This window comes from Clytia hemisphaerica, unplaced genomic scaffold (genome assembly GCF_902728285.1).
Source record: "Clytia hemisphaerica strain Z4C2 unplaced genomic scaffold, Clytia hemisphaerica genome assembly, whole genome shotgun sequence".
NCBI lineage: Eukaryota > Metazoa > Cnidaria > Hydrozoa > Leptothecata > Clytiidae > Clytia > Clytia hemisphaerica.
In genome coordinates, this window is record NW_027103394.1 from 1,398,848 (window position 1) to 1,420,749 (window position 21,902).

Below are 21,902 nucleotides of genomic sequence, written 5' to 3' on the forward strand. Positions count from 1 at the left end.
TTATACTTATCCTCTAAAGGATAAAAGAAAAAGAAAGCTTTTTTGTTCAGTTAATTTCCTAAAATTTGGCTAAAACAAGGAACTTAGAATCCGATTATTCCAATCAAAGATCGCCGTGGCCGGCCCTTTTTACGCCAATAAAGGTCGGTGTAAAAAGGACCGATAAGGTACTAAGATCATATTTATGGTGAAGATTTTAAATCCCATTCTCTTATTCCATTTGAAGCATAAAAAGGTACGAGAAATCTTCACACTACTCGATATACTCCGGCGATTGATGAAAAACTAATTCAAATCCTCCTTAAGGGCTCTGACCATAGTCGGAAAATTGATTTTAGTATTTGAACATAAACGTTATGCTTTAGGTTCTTTAACACTTTTAACAAAGAATTGTCTTCGTAAATTGCTTTTTAATCAAATCCCTTAAGAGTAATTAGTATATGTAATCACATGATAACGAGTGCAATTCGAATATAATTGCACGAGTGATTTTTTTGTTATTAATTTTCCGAGTCCGAAAGGACGAGGAAAATTAGAAACAAAAAAATCACGAGTGCAATTTTCGAATTGTACGAGTTATTATGTGATTACGAGCTAATCGCACAATGGCTGTCACTACTTTTTCCCAAGCAGGAAAGTAAATTACAGAAATTATACTGGGAGTTATATATTTTTCTCTTCTCTTTATGTCTTTCTTTTATTGTTGTTTATTGATTTTCTTTCTCACAAAATAAATTTCGAATGCAATTAAAACGTTCGATGCAAAAAAAATGTAAGAAATAATATTAAAATCAATTTTGTAAACATTGGCGCGGCATTGGAGAGTGTGATTAACGATTAATTGCTCTCTACAGGATGCAATTAGCGAGGTTAAGCAAGTGTTTATTTTGACCGTAAAGTGCGATACCGTAGGCCTGTACATAACTTGCCAAAGCAAATCATGCAAGTGAAATCTTGTGTACAGGCCTACGGTATCGCACTTTACGGTCAAAATAAACCCGTGCTTAACCTCGCTATTAACGATTAATTGCTCTCTTTGAGGGCGTGCCAAATAAGAAAAAATAACCCATCGTGCGATTAAGAATTTAATTGCAAAAATGACGTTATGAACTTTAAAAAGACGTTAATAATATATTTGCATCACCTTCTTTTAAATAAAGTGCTAAGTTTTAATTGGTAATTAGTCTTTTTTTTCGAATTTTTTTCAAACTGTTTGCAAAGTATTGAACTGTTTTAAATTTTTCGGAAAATTTTTCTGCAGTAATGCATCAAAAGTTATGGCTGTTTTTCTATGAAATATTGGGATGGAAAATGTTCAATATATTTCTTCTTCGACCAAACTAAGCTCTTCAAAGTTGGAAATGCTCTTCTTTGCAAAAGTCTTCATTTTCTTCTTCATCAAATTTTTGATTGCGATTCTTAAATTTTCAGACTCAAGGATAATTGGCCTAATAGAATAGAAAATGTATAACATGCCACAGTTTTGTGGGCTACATCAAGTAGAACTTTATATTTTGTAAGTGGCAAATATTAAAAATTGACTATGGTCAGAGCCCTTAAAGATAAAGTTAGAGAACATCAACAATACCATATTTTTCATCCTAAGGGCTTTTGATGCGCAAGCTAAACCGGCGTTTGCGACGACGGGAACAGTTTAGTTTACTATCTTTTTTAGCCTTATTTGGAATTAGGTTTATTATCATACAACTGAGGAGCATTCCCATCCGACACACGACGTAAAAATATTAATTTTCATTGTATGTGAATTTCAAGGTTTTGTAGAGATGAACTTTCATTTTCAAGGTATTTGAGAGGATTAGATGTGAAGGAAGTCTCTAACCTTCTTTTTGATCGTATATTCGGATAATGGTCTAAGATCAGTCTTTGTATGTAATAATAGTTGGTTCCAATTTAAAAGTGATTGATATTTTATGGATCTCAATCCAAAGTTGAGTGTTTTTGCCTTGGGGCGCTCTAAAAGTTTCAGGTAACTATTTCTTGTGTGATAAATGTGTGTCACGGTTTTGTAGTTTAGCACGTTTGTAAACGGCTTCAGGAGAAAGATTAGATAGAGTTTGATGTACAGGTTGAATATTGAATAATATTGATAACATTACACGTTTTTTTTTTATAAGGAACCTTAACTTTGCTCTGAGCCTGGAGTTCCTTATTTTTACAGAGAATTTCAGTCTCAAAGTTCCTTATCGAGTTCCTTACTACATAGGAAATTTTGAACTTTTTGCCCCTTGAAAGATCAAAATCTGGTCAAATTAGTCCCAATAAGGTACATTATTTTCAAATCCACTTATTCTCAGCCTGAGCAGTTCCTTAACAATTCCTTATTTTTTGAACTATTTTCAGCCTCGAGTTCCTTATAAACGTGTTCCTTATAAAAAAAAAACGTGTATTTGGTAAAGTTGGAATTTTAAGGTTTTGAAAAAGAGGGGAAGTCTCAGCATTAAAATCTGAAAAAGCTAGAATACGCAAACATCTTTTTTGTAATTTTCCTATTCGAGAGTTTTGAGTAAGGCCTTTGTCCCCAGATAATTGTTGCGTAAGACATATGAGAGTGGAATATAGCATAGTATAAAGTTTTCTCACATTAGATTTCACAAATGTATCCATCTTGGAATGCTAGCCTTACTTCCAAACTTTTTTTTCTGCAAATGTACAAAAAGAAAGAGCTAGAGAAATTTTTAAAAATAAGACTGATAAACATTTTTAAAAATCAGACATATTCGAGCCGCCATGACAGTTGCCCTCGTTTACCCAGTGTAAAAAAAATCTTTGGTCGAATAAATAGGTCTCAAAATGAAATCTTATGTTCTACTAAAAAGTCGTATTTTGTCGGGCGAGCTTAGTATTTTCTTTTGATATATTTCATAAAAGAAATCAAAAGACTTTAACGACCAATTACCGACACTCCTGTTTTTCATTATGCCTTCATGGTATGAATAACAAAAACAAAGATGCAAAACTTCAAAATTTGCAAAATGGCCCATCCTTTGCCACGAAATTCAAAACAAAGTGTTCTGTCGGCTTCTCTCCCTCAAAAATTCAGGAAAGCACTCCTCCGTTCTCAAATCCTCAATGAAGTCTTGGCAGAGTGTTCTAGTCTGTTAATCAGTAGCCGCTCACCAACTTTTGCTCATTCTTCTACGCAGCTCCTATTCTAGCAAACGTCCACCGCCTTTACGTTCCTGCTTTCTGACATGATTAATTAACAGACTAGTTTGCTAGTCTTTCAAACTTAAGATAGTTTTCAAAACATCTTGTTCTCCAACCTGTGAAAATTCAAAAACCACCTCAGAACTCTTATTTGATTTAATTTCTATAATAATTGGATGATTTTCAAACTTTGATATTAGACAGTCTTCAGAATTCAGAGGTGATTCCTGATTCCCAGTTTAGAATTTCAAGACTATCGGTGATCCTATTGAAATAATTATTAAATACATCAGTTCTACATCAGATGTGTGTAAAGTTTCATCTTCAAGCAATTGAATTCTTCCTTCAGCTGCACAAGATTTATCAGTAAATTTGGGCTTGACGTTGACGCATCCCAGAAATGTTTAGGTTTACGTGTGGTGCTACTGAAGAAGGATTTCTTTGCTTTCTTATTCATCTTTACAACCAAATTTCTTTGACGCCGATAGTTCAACCAATCCTCAGTTTCATCGAGTTCTATTGCTAAATTTGTGAATATTCGATGCTATTCGTGTTGTGTTTGTAAGTGGCTTTTTATTGGTTCTGTCTTGTCCTTCTGTGTTTTTAACATCCCCTTCTCACAGACCCACTGGGACCCGTTTCCACTGGAAAAATTGACCAAAATATCGTCCCCGGTGGAAAATATTTTTTTCATCCCCACTGAATTTTCTGGCTCAAAAACAATGGAATTCAAATCCCCAGTCGTAAGAAAACATGAGAATATCAACCGCCATCGAGTTTTGGTCCCCCTTTATGCGATTTTATCTAGATTTAATACACATGGAAAAATTTTAAATGCAATTGTAAAATAGAACGTTATAATTCTCGAGGGATTCATATCATTTAAAACTACTTTAGTCTTCCGATCCCGAAGACGACGTCAAAACAAAAATTTCAAGTTGTCTTGAGATTTGAAAACGTCCATTAATTATCCTATTAAAATTAACTATTCTCATGAGAAAATTGATATGAAAAGAAAAGAATCTAGGTGCGATCCAGATATCAATCTAAAAGGATTTTCTTTTTGTTCAATCCTGCCGTACTCTTTCAAAGTTGCCGTTCTAAATGCTTGTCATGTGAACACTTGAATACGGAAAGTGTTCCTACAAAAAAATATAAAACTTAAAAATCAATTAAAAATTTCATTTGTTTGTTTAATTTTACTGTCAATTAATTTATATGTCATTCACACTTTAGATTTATTTTCTTTTATTTTATAATTACTCTAGATACTTTTTCTCACTTTAATGACTTTATAATTAGGGAGCAATTTTCTCCTCAGTTTTTTCTCATTTATTGCATTCAATTTTCAATCAATGTTGAGAGCTTTTACAGTAAGGTTGTGAATAGCCTGGATATCCAGGCTGTAAATTATTTCACAGTCTAGTTTTAGATATTTTATGTTCTGATTTACAGCCTGGTCTCCCTAGAGCGATTTGCATTCTCTTTAAGAGAATGCAGTCCGCTTGCTTGCGCTCACTTTGCTAAAACCGTAAGGGCCAATCTACACGGCGTTGAGCAATTCTAAATTAAAAATAGGATAGTCCTCCAGTTGCTAGTGAAGATAGGGCTTTCTGTTACATGAAAACATGAAAAAGAAGAAAACAGAGGCAAGTTCATTTTCCAAGAAAACATGGTTGGTCATGATAATGCATGCAAACTTTTTTATGGACTTTGGTGTAATCTTTGGATGTTTTAAATAGTTTTAGATCTTGTAAGACTGCTTTTTATTAATTTCTGTTTTGCTGCCCTGGGTTGGCTAGGAAACATGGGTTTTCACTTTCATTCTCTAGGGAGACCAAGCTCTATAATTTAAGAACTTTGTATGTTGAGGTAAATTTTGTTTTTTCTTAAATTTTGAGCTTGGATATCCAGGCTAGGTTGTGAAGAGAACTTTCATATAAATTTTTACTATTTTGCATGTTGGTTGAGTGTTGAGATTTCACTCAGACTTTTCAGTCATTTTCATGTGTTTAACCCAGTTGGTTATACACAACCTGGTCACTCATCACAGTTATTCACGTTGGGCCAGCCGTTTGAACGCTAAAGACATTCACGTCAATCGAATTCATTCTTCGTTCCAAACCTTGTCAAGTGTGCTGCACTGAGACCAGATTCAAACGGATCATCACACCAATCTATTCAACCAATATCTTCATACGTTAATGTCCAAGAGAAATTTACCTCGCATCAATTATCGAATCCTGCACTCCAGTGGCGAAAAGATAGAACTAGAGACAAGAGCGTGGTAAAAAATTATAGACCAGTGTCTCTTCTGCCTATTTTTGGAAAAATCTTTGAAAAATGCATCTTTGACTCCGTCTACACCTATTTCGAAAACAACAATCTTTTCACAAATTCCCAGTCTGGTTTCCGCAAGGGTGACTCTTGTGTATCTCAGCTGTTATCCATAACACACAACATCCTGAATGGTTTTGATGTTGATCCACCCCTAGATACTCGTGGAGTGTTCCTTGATATTTCCAAAGCTTTTGACAGAGTTTGGCACGATGGTTTAATTTTCAAACTTAAGTCATATGGTGTTTCTGGCTCCCTTCTTTTATTAATCCAGAATTTTCTACACGGGAGACGGCAGCGGGTTGTTCTTGATGGTCAAGCCTCTGATTGGACGGAAGTCTTAGCAGGTGTACCTCAGGGATCTATTCTCGGACCCCTCTTTTTTTTTATTTACATCAATGACCTCCCTGAAGGAATCATTTCCATGATCAAATTTTTTGCTGATGACTCATCCTTGTTTTCGCTTATCCTAGACCATATTCGCTGTTCTCAAGAACTGAACAGTGACATGCAGAAGATAAGTGAGTGGGCTCATCAATGGAAAATGTCCTTCAACCCTGATCCTTCTAAACAGGCAGTTGAAGTGTACTTTACCCGGAGGTTAAATCCAGCTGACCCCCCAGAAATTATTTTCAATAATGCAGCCATTGCAGTTCAGGATCATCAAAAACATCTTGGTCTCATACTTGATCAAAAGCTGGCCTTTGACCGTCACCTTGATGAAAAAATAAAAAAAGCTAATCAAGGTATTGGTCTTATTCGCAGACTTCGTAAGTTTCTACCCAGGGAATCTCTTGTCACTATATACAAAACCTATGTTAGACCACACCTAGATTATGGAGATATCGTATATGATCGTCCTGGTAATTCTACATTTTCTGAAAATCTCGAGTCTGTTCAATATGATGCCTGTCTTGCAATTACTGGATGCTTCAGAGGAACATCCAGAGAAAGAATATACCTTGAGCTAGGCTTTGAAAGCCTGGCAGACAGACGGTTAATTAGAAGACTCGTATTTTTTTATAAAATAATCAATGGCTTTGCTCCTGCTTATCTTACGAATATTCTTCCTCCCCAGAGAGGAGAGGAAGAACGCAATGCAGGGTGAAGAATAAAACCACCACTCGAAGCACCTTTCTGTAGAACCGAGCGTTATCGTGCCTCTTTCTTTCCTTTTTGCATAAATGAATGGAATAACCTCGGAGATCATATACGAAATCTTCCCACTATTAAGTCTTTCAAGCAAGCAATTCTCCGATTTCTCAGACCCAGTGCTAACTCAATTTTCAGAGCTAGTGACAACGATGGTGTTGTTCTCCTTGACCGATTAAGGGTTGGTTTCAGTCATCATCGTGAGCATAAGTTCAGGCATAATTTTGCAGACACAGTTGACCCCTTCTGCAACTGTCGACAAAATTCAGTAGAAACAACACAGCATTTTTTGATGCATTGCTCTGATTACTCTAATGACAGACTTGTGATGTTTGACAGCCTTCTTCAACTTGACATAGCCTTGTTTCCATTTAATCCCAAAACATTGTGTAGAATACTTCTTTATGGCGACCCCGATTTTAGCAATATCCAAAATCATAATATATTGAGTATAACAATAAAATTCATCTGTGATACAAGCCGTTTTGGGGGACCGTTATTTTAGTCTTAGTCTCTCCAAGCTCTTTTTGTTTTTGTTTTTTATTTTTTGTTAGTATTTATCCTCTGTAGTAAGTTTTTTTTTTCCCCATGCATTTATCAATTGATTTATTAATTTATTGTTAGCTTAGTTTGGGTTCCTTCCTCCTGGCGGTATGATCTGGTGTTCCTTTTGCGGGAGGTTAGGAACCCTTAGTTTTGTACTATTTGTTCGTGTTACATATACCACAGGAAAAAATCCGCGAATCACATGCGTGTGAAAACCAATTTCCGAGCATGTGATCCTGCAAAAAATCACATGCGTGTGAAAATGTAATTCACAATCCATCTTTTCTCACTTGTTAAATAGAATAGAAGTGAGTTACTTTTAGGGTATTAAACCTCTCTCTCTAAGAAAGATAAACAATCCGATTTGTGATTTTAGATCTAGTCAGACACTCCATTTAAGTTGAGAAAAGATGGCTTGTGAATTGCATTTTCACACGCATGTGATTTTTTGCAGGATCACATGCTCGGAAATTGGTTTTCACACGCATGTGATTCGCGGATTTTTCCTGTGACTATAGATAAAAAAAGAAAAAAAAGATAGAACTAGATGATCATCTCGCATCACAACTTTCAAACCTATCGCTCGAGGAGACGTCAGTTATGAACTCAAATGAAGACGCTATCAAAAAACTCATAGTACTCGTGGTATCCGTTAATGATACTATCGACGAAACCCCGATCAGTGGACTGTCGTCCATCGCAAGGATCGATTCCACCATTTCAGAAATGAAGTCATTTCGCGATGATTTACGACTTCTGGTAATAGATACCAATCTCGACAATGATCATCAACTCATTAATTCAGTAAATTAATCAATATCATCAATCAGAGACTATATCCTGTCCGCACGTGACCGCCTTCAAAACCTTGAGTTAGCTCAAACCAAAGAAGCAGCTCAAGAAGCAACCAGGAAGGAGAGATCAATGGTGTTCACAATTGAGGATATCCAGCAACAGCTTATCGAAATAGAAGCTACTTTCACCCAATACCTTGGTCATACTGATGACGAGACACTCACCAGACTCAAAGACCAATCAACAAAAATGACTGATCGCCTCGAAAAGATATCAGCCAAGTACGAAAAGCTTCTTCAATCTCAAATAACTGACAGCGATGCACTACATGACATCAAAACTATCGGTGAACGTTACATGAAGTTAAACGCACTCAAAACCAAATTCAATAATGGTGTCCATCAAGAATTTATTAGGAGAGAACTCGATAAAGACCACAGTATGGCGAACAACATCAAAATCAAACTCGAAAAATTCTATGGGTATGAATCTTCTATAGACTTTTATACATTCAAATCTAACTTTGAAAAGTTATACCTGAAGTCGACTCCAAAGAGCTATTTACCCGATCTACTTAAGAACAATCATTTGGGTGAGCCAGCTATCACACTCGTTCGTAGAGTCGACGATATTGACGACATCTGGAAACGTTTGAAAGTAGCTTATGGAGATACCAAGACTTTGTTAACAAAAAAGCTACAATCTCTCAACAAATCTGACATCCCAAACAGAAGTCGTGACCCTAAAAAACTCGTCGTTGCTCTAAGCAAACTCTCAAACATCCTTCGAGAAGTTATGTATCTCGCCCACAAGCATCAAATTGAAGATAACCTCTACTTTGGAGAGTCACTGTCTCAGTTCAACTCGCCTCACAAGATTCCTGTCAACTATATCTGACAATGAACTTACCCCGAAGCAGACTTGGGAAAGATTGTTGAAATTCTTAGAGAAGGAAAAGGATCTCAACCAAATCAAGGCGACCAAAAGCCAAAGGCAACATTCCACAGATAAGAAGGATTCATCAGGTACTTCAAATCCAAGTACTAAAAAGAGAGCCTACTTTGGAAATCAAGATGACGAACCCACCTGCAAACCATGTGGAGAATGCCCATCATCAACTCAGCACACACCATCAAAGGGTCCCAATAGATTCAAGATTATACAGTATTACACTTGTAAAGATTTCGTCGAAAAGAATCCATCATCCCGATTATCACTTGTCAACAAAAAGGGATTTTGTGTCCAGTGTCTTCTACCTTAAGGGAAGAAATTTTCGCGAGAAGAAATTTTCGCGGAATTTAATTTCACGAATCAGAGTTTCAAAATGGTAAATTTCGCGGAATTTAATTTCGCGAATGAGCCGATTTCAAAAGTTTCACGGAATTTAATTTCGCGATTGAGAAGAAGTTATCAACTTAGATTAACTTTTAAGCATCACGGAGTTGTTTATATTTGTTTATATTTGATAAAAATACACGTTATAATGCTTAAAAATCAATTGTGTCCATCTTTTTTTGGTAACACCTGGTCAAAAACAACAAAATAAAATAAGAAGAAAAAAAATCGAATTTCGCGGAATTTAATTTCGCGATTTAACAATTTTGGTGTGTTTCGCGAAATTTAATTTCGCGAATTACGCCCCAATTCGCGAAATTAAATTCCGCGAAAATTTCTTCCGCAAAAATTTCTTCTCGCGAAAATTTCTTCCCTTAAGGTACCAGGCGCTGATGCATCCAAAGGAAAACAATCAGATGGCAGATGTCAAAGAGATTTCGTCTGTCCCCACGAAAGTCATCAAAAATATGCAATCAAAAGGCATGTTTTGCTATGTGAAGAGCACAAAGACGATGAAACAAACCAAAATGTCCTTGATCAATTCAAGATGAGGTTCATGAGGAGTTCAAGCCTGCCTGATTTTTCAAGACAAATCAAGCTATCGTTCCATTCATCGTTCAAATCTGAAGTGTTCTCACCAAAAGATTCCGTTGTCAACAAAGGTATATACCTTTTTCAAACAATCACAGTTAATGGCAAACGTCTCAACATATTTTACGACAGATGGTTGCTCTGATTTCATCCTGTCAATCCTTTCAAGGCTGTCAATCTTCTTGGATCCTCTGCAACCAAAGTCAATAGTGAACCAATCAATCTGGGAGGTGTTGGCAACTCAGTTACAGTTTCATCAGGAGCATACATTGTAACACTTCCACTCCACGATGGCACAAAAGTCACCATGTCAGGCATCTGCTTGGATCAGATTACTTCCAGGTTTCCAATTTATCCACTTCGAGAAGTCAAGGAAGATATTGCCAATCACTACAAGTCGTCTGGAGAAACTACCACTCTACCTGAACTTCCACCTATCGTTGGTGGAGACGTTGATCTTATGATAGGTATAAAGTATTTACGCTACCATCCGAAACTTGTCTATCAGCTGGAATCTGGGCTATCCATCTTCGAATCAGCATTCAACAATTCAGATGGAGGAAGGGGTGTCGTTGGAAGTCCACACAAGATGTTCACCGAAATCCACCAAAGTTTCTACTCAATCAACTCAACAGCTTTCTTCATCAATGGAAGAAACTTCTCATCCATCATTCCATCCACACATGGTTATCGTGAAGATCAACAACTGTTCCCTGAAGACAAAGAACATTTAGAAGTACATCTCACACATCAGCAACGTTTGTTCGAACAAGTCGAGTCAACTGGCTGTGAAGTGTCCTACAGGTGCCCAACCTGTAGAACGTGTAAATACTGCAAACACTTCGACGAATACCAATCTATCAGCTTAAGAGAAGAGGTGGAGCAGAGTATCATCAATGCATCAGTCACTATCAATATTGAAGATTCAATCACATCAGCTTCACTCCCATTCATCGCAACTCCGAATCGACTTGCTAACAACAAAGATCGTGCGATGAAAGTCTTTCAACAACAACTTCGTAAATTGAACAATCCTTCGAACATCAAAGATAAAGAGGACATCCTAGAGTCAGAAAGAAAACTACAACATCTCGGCTATGTTGAATATGTCGAAAATCTTCCACAAGATGTCCAACACTCACTTCGAGACAATGCAATACAGAATTTTATTCCTTGGCGTGCTGTGTGGAAGGGGAACTCGGTAAGCACACCTTGTCGTATTGTTTTTGACGCGTCGCAATCTACACCATCTGGTTACAGTCTAAACGATCTGCTCGCCAAAGGTCGTAATAACCTCAATAAACTTCAGGAGATCTTCATCCGTTGGTCAATCTATCGCATTGGAATTCACACTGATATCAGAAAAATGTACAATACCATACGACTCAGGCAATCAGATTGGTGTTATCAACGATATATTTGGGAAGAGAATCTCTACCCAGCAAAAATACCCAAAGAAAGGTTATCAAAACGCTCATATACGGTGTTCGCTCAAGTGGAAATCAGGCTGAATACGCCCTGTGAGAGGTTGCCGAAATTTCTCAAGATCAATATCCCAACGTTAACCAAGTGGTTCAAGACGACGTCTACGTGGACGATTGCATCACTGGTGCACAATCAATCACTGGAGCTCACAATCTAGCTGATGATCTAGAATTCGTCATCAACAAAGGAGGATTCCAATTGAAAGGTGTTCCGTTTTCAGGCGACGAACCTTTGGAGAAGCTCACAGACGTTGCTGGAATGAGATGGTTTCCCAAAGACGATACACTAGCACTCAACATTGGCCAACTCAATTTCGCCAAGAAATGTCGTGGCAAGAAGCCATTAAACACCGTCAACATCATACCTTCCAAACTCACTCGCAGACATTGTTCATCCAAGGTAGCAGAGATCTTCAATTTAACAGGAAAGGTGACACCAATCGTCAGTGCTATGAAGATGGATCTGCAAGAACTTGTTCACTTAAACCTCGACTGGGATGACAAGATACCAGATGAGCTCAGACCATTGCGGGAAACGCACTTCGAGATGATGCAAGAACTCAATACCCTTAGATATCAACGAGTCGTCGTTCCTGAGGATGCAATCAACTTAGATGTAGAGACACTAGACTTTGGTGACGCCAGCAAAACCATGGTATGTTCTTGTATTTATGCACGTTTCAATAGAAGATCAGGAAACTCATCATGTCAATTGGTCCTGGCCAGATCACGTGTTGTACCAAAGGGGATGTCAATACCAAGGGCAGAACTCTATGCTGCATTACTGAACACCTACACAGGAGAAGTCGTTCGAAGATCGTTTAAGAAGCATCATAAGAATTCAATCAAACTCACTGATAACCAGGCAAGTTTATTTTGGATCACCAACGACCAAAACCCTTAGAGCAATGGGTCAGGAATAGAGTCATTGAAATTCTCCGGTTCACAACAACATGTCAATGGTTCTACATTCAGTCCAATGAAACTCTTGCTGATCTTAGCACACGAAGAGGATCGTGCATCAAGGACATCGATTCCAACTCAAAATGGATCAATGGTCATCCTTGGATGCAACTCGATCAATCACAATTTCCAATCATGAATCCTGACGAAGTCAAACTCAGTGTCAGTTCATTTGAATCACACATCTCCAAAGTCAACGATGCTGTCAAAGACTACCATGCTTTTTCAGATTATATTGTCGATCAAAATAATCACTCCTTCACGAAGGTTGTTCGAATCATCGCCTACGTCATCAGATTTTGCAAAATTATACGGAGAAAACAATCTACAACATATCAACCAAACTTGTCAGACGACGAGATCAATGAAGCAGAAAGTTACTTCTTCAAAGTCGGTACGAGAGAAGTCTTCCAGTTCGTCCAGCCTCAAAAACATGACAGAATTACCCAGCAAAAAAATGGAATTCTACATTGGTCGAATTCTTCCATCAGAAGAAGTTTCAATCGTTGGGAAATTCACTTCAACAATGAAAGATCTATCAAATGACACGTTTTGTATACCTGTTCTCAGCAATAATTCGCCAATCGCCTACAGTATTGCTCTTGATCTACATTGGAATCATCCAGTTTGTCAACACACAGGAGTTGAAACCACCATCAGATACTTGTTAAAAAAGGTATACATCATCGAATGTCGTTCTATGATCAAACTAATTCGCAAGAGTTGTCAGAGATGTCGCTTTCTAATGAAGAAATCAGTCGAAGTCGTGATGGGACCGATACAAGAATCAAATCTAACAGTCGCCCCAGCCTTTTATGCGTCACAAGTAGATCTGGTCCTTACTTATCGTATTCTCCAAGTCACAAACGCACCACTGTGAAGATATGGCTTGTCATCTTCTGTTGCAGTACCACGTCAGCAACCTCAATAAAAGTAATGGATGACTACCCGACAGACTCTCGTTCACTCGGTTTGCATGTCATTACGGGTATCCAAAGAAACTCTACTGCGATGGAGGTAGTCAATTAATAAAAGGCTGCACCAACATGACCTTGGATTTCAAAGATCTACAACCAAGACTCCATAGTGACAAAGCCATTGAATTCTCCATTTGCCCCGTTGGCAGACATAACATGCACGGGAAAGTGGAGAAAAAGATTCAATAAGTAAACAAATCGCTTGGAAAGTTCATCAACAATCAACGCCTGTCACTGATGCAATGGGAAACACTATCTTCTGTAATCGCAAACTCAATAAATGATCTGCCAATCTGCGTCCAAAGCAAGACAAATGTTGAAAATGTCGATCTAATCACACCCAATCGCCTCTTCTGGAACGTAGTAATGAAAGAAGTCCTGTTGGCAACATGATGCTTTCCAGTAATCCTTCAAAATTGATGAGATCGAACGAAGCTATTTACAATGTTTGGTTTGAATCATGGTTGTTGAATCACGTGCCTCGACTTATGACTCAGAGAAAGTGGTTCAAAAATAGTTATCAATTTCAGATTGGAGACATAGTCCTTTTCAAGAAAAACGACACATCACTATCGAAACGTACCAGTTTGGCATCGTATCAAAGGTTGAAATCGGTAAAGATAATGTTTGTCGAAAAGTCATGGTTCGTTATTGTAATTCTACTGAGAGTACCCATCGTGAAACGTTTCGCTCTGTTCGAGAGTTGGTTTTGATTCGTTCAGTTGACGAGTTCGATTCATTGGAAGAATTGACCGAAAAATGTTAATGATTTGTTGGCTCTGGTTTGTTTGTTGCCCTAAACTTTTAATGAAATTTTCAATCTCCTTGGGGGAGTGTCATGTGAACACTTGAATACGGAAAGTGTTCCTACAAAAAAAATATAAAACTTAAAAATCAATTAAAAATTTCATTTGTTTGTTTAATTTTACTGTCAATTAATTTATATGTCATTCACACTTAAGATTTATTTTCTTTTGTTTTATAATTACTCTAGATACTTTTTCTCACTTTAATGACTTTATAATTAGGGAGCAATTTTCTCCTCAGTTTTTTCTCATTTATTGCATTCAATTTTCATTCAATGTTGAGAGCTTTTACAGTAAGGTTGTGAAGAGAACTTTCATATAAATTTTTACTATTTTGCATGTTGGTTGAGTGTTGAGATTTCACTCAGACTTTTCAGTCATTTTCATGTGTTTAACCCAGTTGGTTATACACAACCTGGTCACTCATCAAAGTTATTCACATTGGGCCAGCCGTTTGAGCGCTAAAGACATTCACGTCAATTGAATTCATTCTTCGTTCCAAACCTTGTCAAGTGTGCTGCACTGAGACCACAATGCTTAAGGTCCCTAATGGCATGGAGGTAATAAAAATATAGATGGAGATACCACTCCTACTATTCTATTGTATTGTATCGTTGATAGCAAACTGTTGCTTTGTTGTTTTGGGAAAAAGCCATTAATTTTGCTTTCGCTCATGGGAATACTTGAGTCGAAGAGAATTTGAATAAAATCACGCTACATTTTTACATTGTGTGATGACAGTTTTGTTTATAAAACATAAGAAAACCTTGCAAGAATAAGCACAGAACATCGAATTTAAAATGTTCGCTGCTCAGGTAATCCTCGGCAATTTTTGTCAATTTTTACATATTTACTAATGCCAATCTTTCAACTATATTCTATCAAAATTTTGAGGCAGCTGCTATTTTAGATTTAAAGATATTTATAGCAAAGAACCTTCCACAAATAACAATGAATTCGCAAAATTTGAAGAAGTTTACCTCTCGAAAGTTTCCCGATAAAATAAAAACTTCTTTTAAAACTAAAAAGAAATTATTACTCGAAAAAAAATCGCATTTTACCTAAAAAGGGGGGGGGGCGTACGGGGTTTCTGATTTCCGAAATTCCGAGCATTTTTGGTTGATTAAGATACAAACTTTGAGTTGATTTTGATTGCACGTCTGAATCTTGATGATCGACCAATCATAAAGAATGACGCTTGGTCTAAGCCTCAAGTTTCCGAATTAGCTTTGTGGCCGTCCTCAACTTCACTGCCTCCACTCTCAAGATCGTAAGTATTTTCATGTTCCTTCTCATCTTTGTCATTGTCAAAATTTGTGGGTTCCTTCTCAGGTTCATTTTATCTTTGTCACTAATATCATCTTGATTTGATTCCAGTGGTATCTGCAATTTCACTAATTTTGGGCGAATACAAATGGCGGGAAAGTGTACCCGCCTTAGCCATAGTTGTCTCTTGGCGGACTGTGCGTTGACGAACGGCACGAGTATATTTGTTTGCCAAGACTCGTAGTTTCTTTTCGTCGGTTTTGGAGATTGGGGTAGCTTGATCGTTTTTTCGTGGTAAAACACAAGAAGGTTCTTTGAAGTTCATCGAATTTTTCGGTCATACCCTTTCCTGCTGGTAAAATAGTGAGCCGGCCATGGGTACAAACGTTTAAGAGATTCTTTCACGGGCCTCATAAATTCACACGAGTACTGTAGCTGGCTCATAAGCACTTGTTTTGTGGGTTTCACGCATTCACGCAAGTTTTTATCGAAATTCACGCAAACCCAATTTTTTGGGAAATCGGGGACATTTTCGGAAAAAATCGGGGAAATGTCAAAAACAGAGGTCTTGCACATTTCGCTAAGTTACGTAATTTACGTAANTTGCACAGTTCGCTAAGTTACGTAATTTACGTAATTTCCGCCATTATGAAGTAAAACGTTCGATTTGCATAAAAAAGTATGACAAGGCTGTACTCGAGATATTATTCGACCGGATTTGGTCATGCATTTGAGAAAAACTTAACTCAGTAGTGATTTTTTCCTGTAGACCTGACTATAGAACACCGTGTTTGGTAGCGTCATAAGAAGCCCCCAAATAGAAAGCGTTAGGTAATTTTTCAACATTAATCACATGCCATCACGCAAAATATTTGATTCTTCTAACTTGTCACGATCGTTTGGAAAAGGTGAAGCTTCTGCAGTTAACGTATCGCGATAGTAAGTGAAAAGATATGCGCCGCAGGCGAATTTTTGTACAAATGATAGCTTAGCTCAGGGGTAAGGAGGCGCAACCATGGTTTACCTAGAGAGGAAATTTTTGAATTTCTGTCACTCGCGTTTGGCTCAAAATGCTCTCTTTAACACCTTTGAAAAAGAATGTAGTCTAAATTCGTTAGAGGCAAGGTACGATCGCTTGATAGCTTGTAAAATGAGGTAAAAGAATGAACATTTGTTGCGAGCAAAGCGATCAAAAAAATTAAAAAGAAAGGTTTTAATCAGGGCTCGCGAATTTATTTCCTAACGTGGAGAGGCCGAAAACATAGTGACTAAGGAGACGCAACCATGTTTTGCGCCGACAGGAGAAAATTTCTATTTTAACCCTCTGAAGTGCTTAAATACGACTCCATTTCAGACTAATTTTGCCAAGAAATCAGGTTATCGAAAGTCATGGGTAAAAATTTCTTTGAAATAAGTCTCTTTTTATTTGCAAAAACGTGGTGAAGTCATGGCCGCCTCCTGCCCCCAGTGACTCTGGTCCTGGCTGGCCTTGGCCCTGGCCCTGGTGCTGGATCACTCATCATGCATAACCATGGTTTTATCTTAAAAAAACACTTTCAAGGGGGCAAATTAGAGTTATTTAAGATTCGAGGGCCAATACATGTTTGGCCCGAGCGAAAAAATCTGGAAATTTAAGGTGTCTAGATTGCTAGAAAGCGCATCTAAATCATGAATCGTTTTAACTTTTATGAAATAGAGAATTTGTAAGTTGCTGATTTTTTTGTACACCTTCACCTGGCATCCCTTGAATTTGGAATAGGTGCGCACCTTGGGGTTTTCTACAAACTGTGAAAAGGAAAAATTCACGCGTTCACGCAAAAAACAGGGCAGATTCACGCATTCACGCAATAGAAATATAGATTTTCACGTTCACGCAAGTTTTTTCAATTCACGCATTCACGCAATTTTTTTTCGATTTTCACGCATTCACGCAACCAAAAAAGCCCATTCACGCATTCACGCAAACCGCTGGGGGGCCCCATCCATCACCAAACAAACTGGTACATGAAAAATATGTTCAACTGTTCCCAAATCATAGCATGTACGAGGACTTTCAAAAAGGGTGCAGAGATATGTAGCTTCAGAGTCGAACCATGCCAGAAGCACAAGAAGACAAAGTCTTTTGATTGATGGTTTGATCTTAATTTTCAATGATAGTCACAGGATTTTAAATTTAATCAAATCAATGTGTCCACTGCTACTTCCTCAACATTATTTCATAAAATTCCAAATCACTATACAATATGATGCTCAGAACTAACCAGAGTTTTTCGTTCATCGTAGAGTTACTTTTCACTTCATTTTATTTGGTTTGTGCAAAATCTCATGATACAGTGCTTTTATCGAGAAAATAATATCCGCGTTCCATGATTCTATCGAAGTATTTTGAAGTTATGTAGACTACAGTCTCCAGAGTTGATTTTTCAAGTCATTGGATGAACAAAAATGTCCCATATTTTGAAGTACAAACCATGAAAATCTTCTTTGAACAAGGCTTTATTGTCTTGATGAGTTTCATTCACTTCTCAGATTCATATATGCACACTTTCGAGGGATGAAAAAGTCTTTCTTGTCTTGTTGATGAGTTTCATTTCACTTCTCAGATCCATATGCACACTTTCGAGAGAAAATAGAAATCTCTTTCTCCTCTTGAGTGTTCAAAATTGACTACATTGTTATTTAACTGAAAGAAGCAAGAGAAGATATAGTTCTGTATAAATTGGTTAGCAAAAGAATTCAACCTTGACATTAAATATCTTCTTGTATCTTCAGCATCATAGAAAAATAAACATTGAAACTTTGCACAAAGATAGTTGAATAAAAACACTTTATGATTTTGATAATATCAACATGTTATAGACACCTAAAAGTATATTTAATCAGTGGTAAAAATATAAACATTTCACTGATCAAATTATTTCGCTTCCATTTTGAAATCTTCGAAGCTTCTGGTGCTAGTCTATCTCAACTTCATTTCTCTCGCAATTCCCGCACAAACTTTCCGTGAATCGTTTTTAAGTTTGCTGGATAAAATGAAACAAGTTTATTTGCTAGCGTCTTTTGTTCTAGTATTGGATTATCCCTTTAAGTTAGTTTGCTAAAGTTCTCCGCCTCCCCCTTCGCCAAGATGCACGAAGGGTTAAGCAATGGGGCACAAGCTATGATGAAATAACGTAAAATCGAAGTAGCAACTCACCTGTTACGATAGCTTTTCTAATGTAAACAACCACTCCGTCATCGAATTTTCTGACGGTTATACGCATATCATAAGATTCATTTTCTTCCAATTTACCAACCATCAGATTCTTAGCACCATCAAGTAACTGGTCTCCAAACTCGTAACAATTTTCGTCAACAAGATCCCATTTCTCGTCACCACTTCGTATTTCGACTTTAATAACCTCGCTGATGTCACTTTCCTTGTCAAAAATGAAATGGATTGATTCGTAATCGACATATATCACATCAGCCCTGAGCAATAAAGAAATATATTGAATGTAATTATTTAGAATAATACATTTTCTTTCTTGACCAAGCTCTAACTCTCATCATTTAGCATTGCACTTTAAAAAGCATATTTAGGCTCAGATATGGCAAAAATTCAAGCATATGCTAATAAGCATTGCCTTGAGCCTACGAAAAAAGTATTTCCAATTTTGGCTGTTTTTGGCTGTTTTTTAACGGATTTGTTAAATTTCCCTATGCTTGGGATACATTTTTCAGCCTTGTCAATTTCTAGATCTCAGCATCTTCGAGAAAGTTTTTCGGGTTATTTAATATGCTTATAAAAAAACACGTGTATCATTGTCGGTAAAATGATTCTGATTTCCACGCTATTAGCTTAAATTAGCACAAGTCCTTTAAAATTAATGTCATATTTCTAAATCGATGGAAAACAAGATATTGTCTTAAACTGGGATAAAATATCATGTGATTCTGTACCTTAAGTTTTCAAAATCTTGAATCACATAGTTTTGACCGTATACCACCAACTTATCTTCTTCTTTGATTTCTGTGATAAAAAAAGATGCTTCTTAGAGATACGTATCAAGAACTGGAGGAGAACGGGAGGAGAGCTCGAAATGGAAATTCCAGATCAGCATATTGATAGGACAGTTTAGGCTAATTTCATCATGAGCATTACATATATAAATAAGTTAACGTGTAAAATTGATCAACTTTAGTTTACAAACAATTTGAATTATTTACTGGTAATTTAATTATTTCACTCCAGAGACGGTTACGAATCTATAAAACGAACCAACTTTCAACATTGAGAATCAGAATACCTTTGATTTGTAAGTCTTCTTTTGTTTTGAAGATGACCACTTCTCCTGCCTGGTTCAAACAAATGCCACGAAACTCATAAAAACTTCCAAGCTTCAATTTATCAACTATAACCAAATTATGATGCGTTCCAACAGTCACTTTTATATTTGGCGAAAGATCATTCCATTGTTTGCTAGATTTGCGTAATTGAATGTTAATCAAATTGTAACTCTTTTCAAAAATCAAAGTGCATCCGCCAGATACGTTGATTGAGACAACAAAACTAAAAAGAAATAGAGAGAAGACATTATGGAGAATAAATCAACTTGCGTACTTCTACTTTTTCGCTTCGTCGAATATCATCAAGCGAACCTTAATAATTTTCGATATCCGATTATTTCGCGTTGAATATACAGTTAATGCTCTCTAATTCGATTTTCAAGGGGAATTGAGTTTCCATCGAATAAGGGAGCGTATCGAATAGTAGAGCGTTGTTTATGAGAGTTTCTTATTGACGGTGACTTTAAATATTATCGAATAATGGAGCGGATCGAATAATAGAATGTCGAATATGAGAGCGTCAACTGTATGTTTTATCGTTCACTCTTTAGGATAACCTGTTCCCCTCCTTTCATTTCTTTAGTTCCTTTCCATTTTCAAAGAACTTTGATGTCATATTCGAACATTTCACTTTCTCGACTAAACATGTCGATTTCATTGTTTCCTCTTTAATTATCAGAACATTCGAATTCACTTCTCTTTTATATTATCCCCTTTTTTGTTACAGTATATGGCCCCCAAAACGGAGACAGCCCCCAAAACGTAGTTCGTCATTAAAATGAGGATTCTGACCTGTAGATTTATCAGAATTAAACAATTTTTGTATATTTTGAAAGAATGATGGTTATATTTAAAAATGAGTATATTTTTGATGGTTTGAGACAGATTTAAAATAACATATTTGCATCGGAAGGAAATATTACAACACCGAAATTAGATAGAAATCGCATATAACTCATTCTAGCTCCTTGGATATTGAAAATAAATTATGAAAATGGGATATAGGAAACTTTCTACACCTAATACATTTCAGAAAATGCAGATACATCTGTGACTTTAGAGGACGAGTAAAAGATATAGCATCTTAACGGTCAACCAGTATTTTGGGGCCCTAGAATGAGCATTGATAAAACTGAAAATTCTAAATATGAGTAACAGCAAAAAATCTTGGAATTTCGTTCCTACCAGCTTGACTTCATAGTTTGTTACAATTTGTTTTCGCTGAATCAGCAAAAACGGCAAATTCTGTCATTTTTGCTTGCAAAATAAAGGAGAAAAATAACTTTTTAAACCTTAATATTTTCAGTTTCAGTTAAGCTGTTTTTCTAAAAATTTCACAGCATATATTAAATACATGAATGGAACTATTTTCAAGAGAAATTGGTTTACAGAAACTTAAGACGTCGTTAAATCAAAATTGTCATTTTGAAAATTTCTAAATTTTCAGTTTGGACTTTGCATCATCAGAAATTCATATTTTATAAAAATCATAAATTTTACATTCAACGGGTCGAAAATTTAAGGGAAAACACAAATATGTTCATAGATTTTACCCCTATTACCACTGGGCTTGATAATATGACTTTAACTACACCTACGTTTTGGGGGCCCCAAACCTGCGTTTTAACAACCAGGGGTATACTGTGAAAATTTTATCAATCAAACAGATTTATGCCCAAAACCCTCTGAATCACATTTCTAAACTATGGTCAAAATTTTTTATTCATATCTTAAAGAGATCGCGAGAAATTGCTAAAATTGAAAATTTTTGAAAAAGAGCTTTCGGGGAATAAAGTAGAGATGTTAAAGTTTTGCATGCATGAATTTAAATGATGTTCAAATTTATGAAAATGCTCTATTGTTCGATTATTGAGCGCGAGTTGATTTAAATTGAAATTTTTCAATTTAATTCCCCTTCCAGTCAATATTAAACAATAGAAAAAAGGGAAAAACTATTGATTTCGCTTATGTAAACAAACATTTTTATTCATTTTTTCTCCAAGAGAGAGAGAGAGAGAAGAGTTCTCTTCGTGAACAAAGGGCAAGTGTTTCTATTGTTTGCAATATTACCTATAATTTTTAGCAAGTGTAAGGGCCCAAATCGATATATTCTATGATTGAATATAATTTAGATTATTGATAAGTGTAAGGAA

General features: G+C 36.4%; 1 protein-coding gene across 1 annotated transcript; it reads right to left on the reverse strand.

Moving 5' to 3' along the window:
* Positions 1 to 18,563: 18,563 nt before the first annotated feature.
* Positions 18,564 to 20,948, reverse strand: LOC136824956 (uncharacterized). Its single transcript, XM_067080941.1, has 4 exons — positions 20,935 to 20,948; positions 19,710 to 19,972; positions 19,363 to 19,432; positions 18,564 to 18,891 (listed from the first exon to the last, which is right to left on the reverse strand). The coding sequence occupies exons 1-4, from the start codon at positions 20,946 to 20,948 to the stop codon at positions 18,579 to 18,581; spliced, it is 660 nt and encodes a 219-aa protein (XP_066937042.1). The 3' UTR covers positions 18,564 to 18,578.
* Between the last annotated feature and the right edge of the window lie 954 nt (positions 20,949 to 21,902).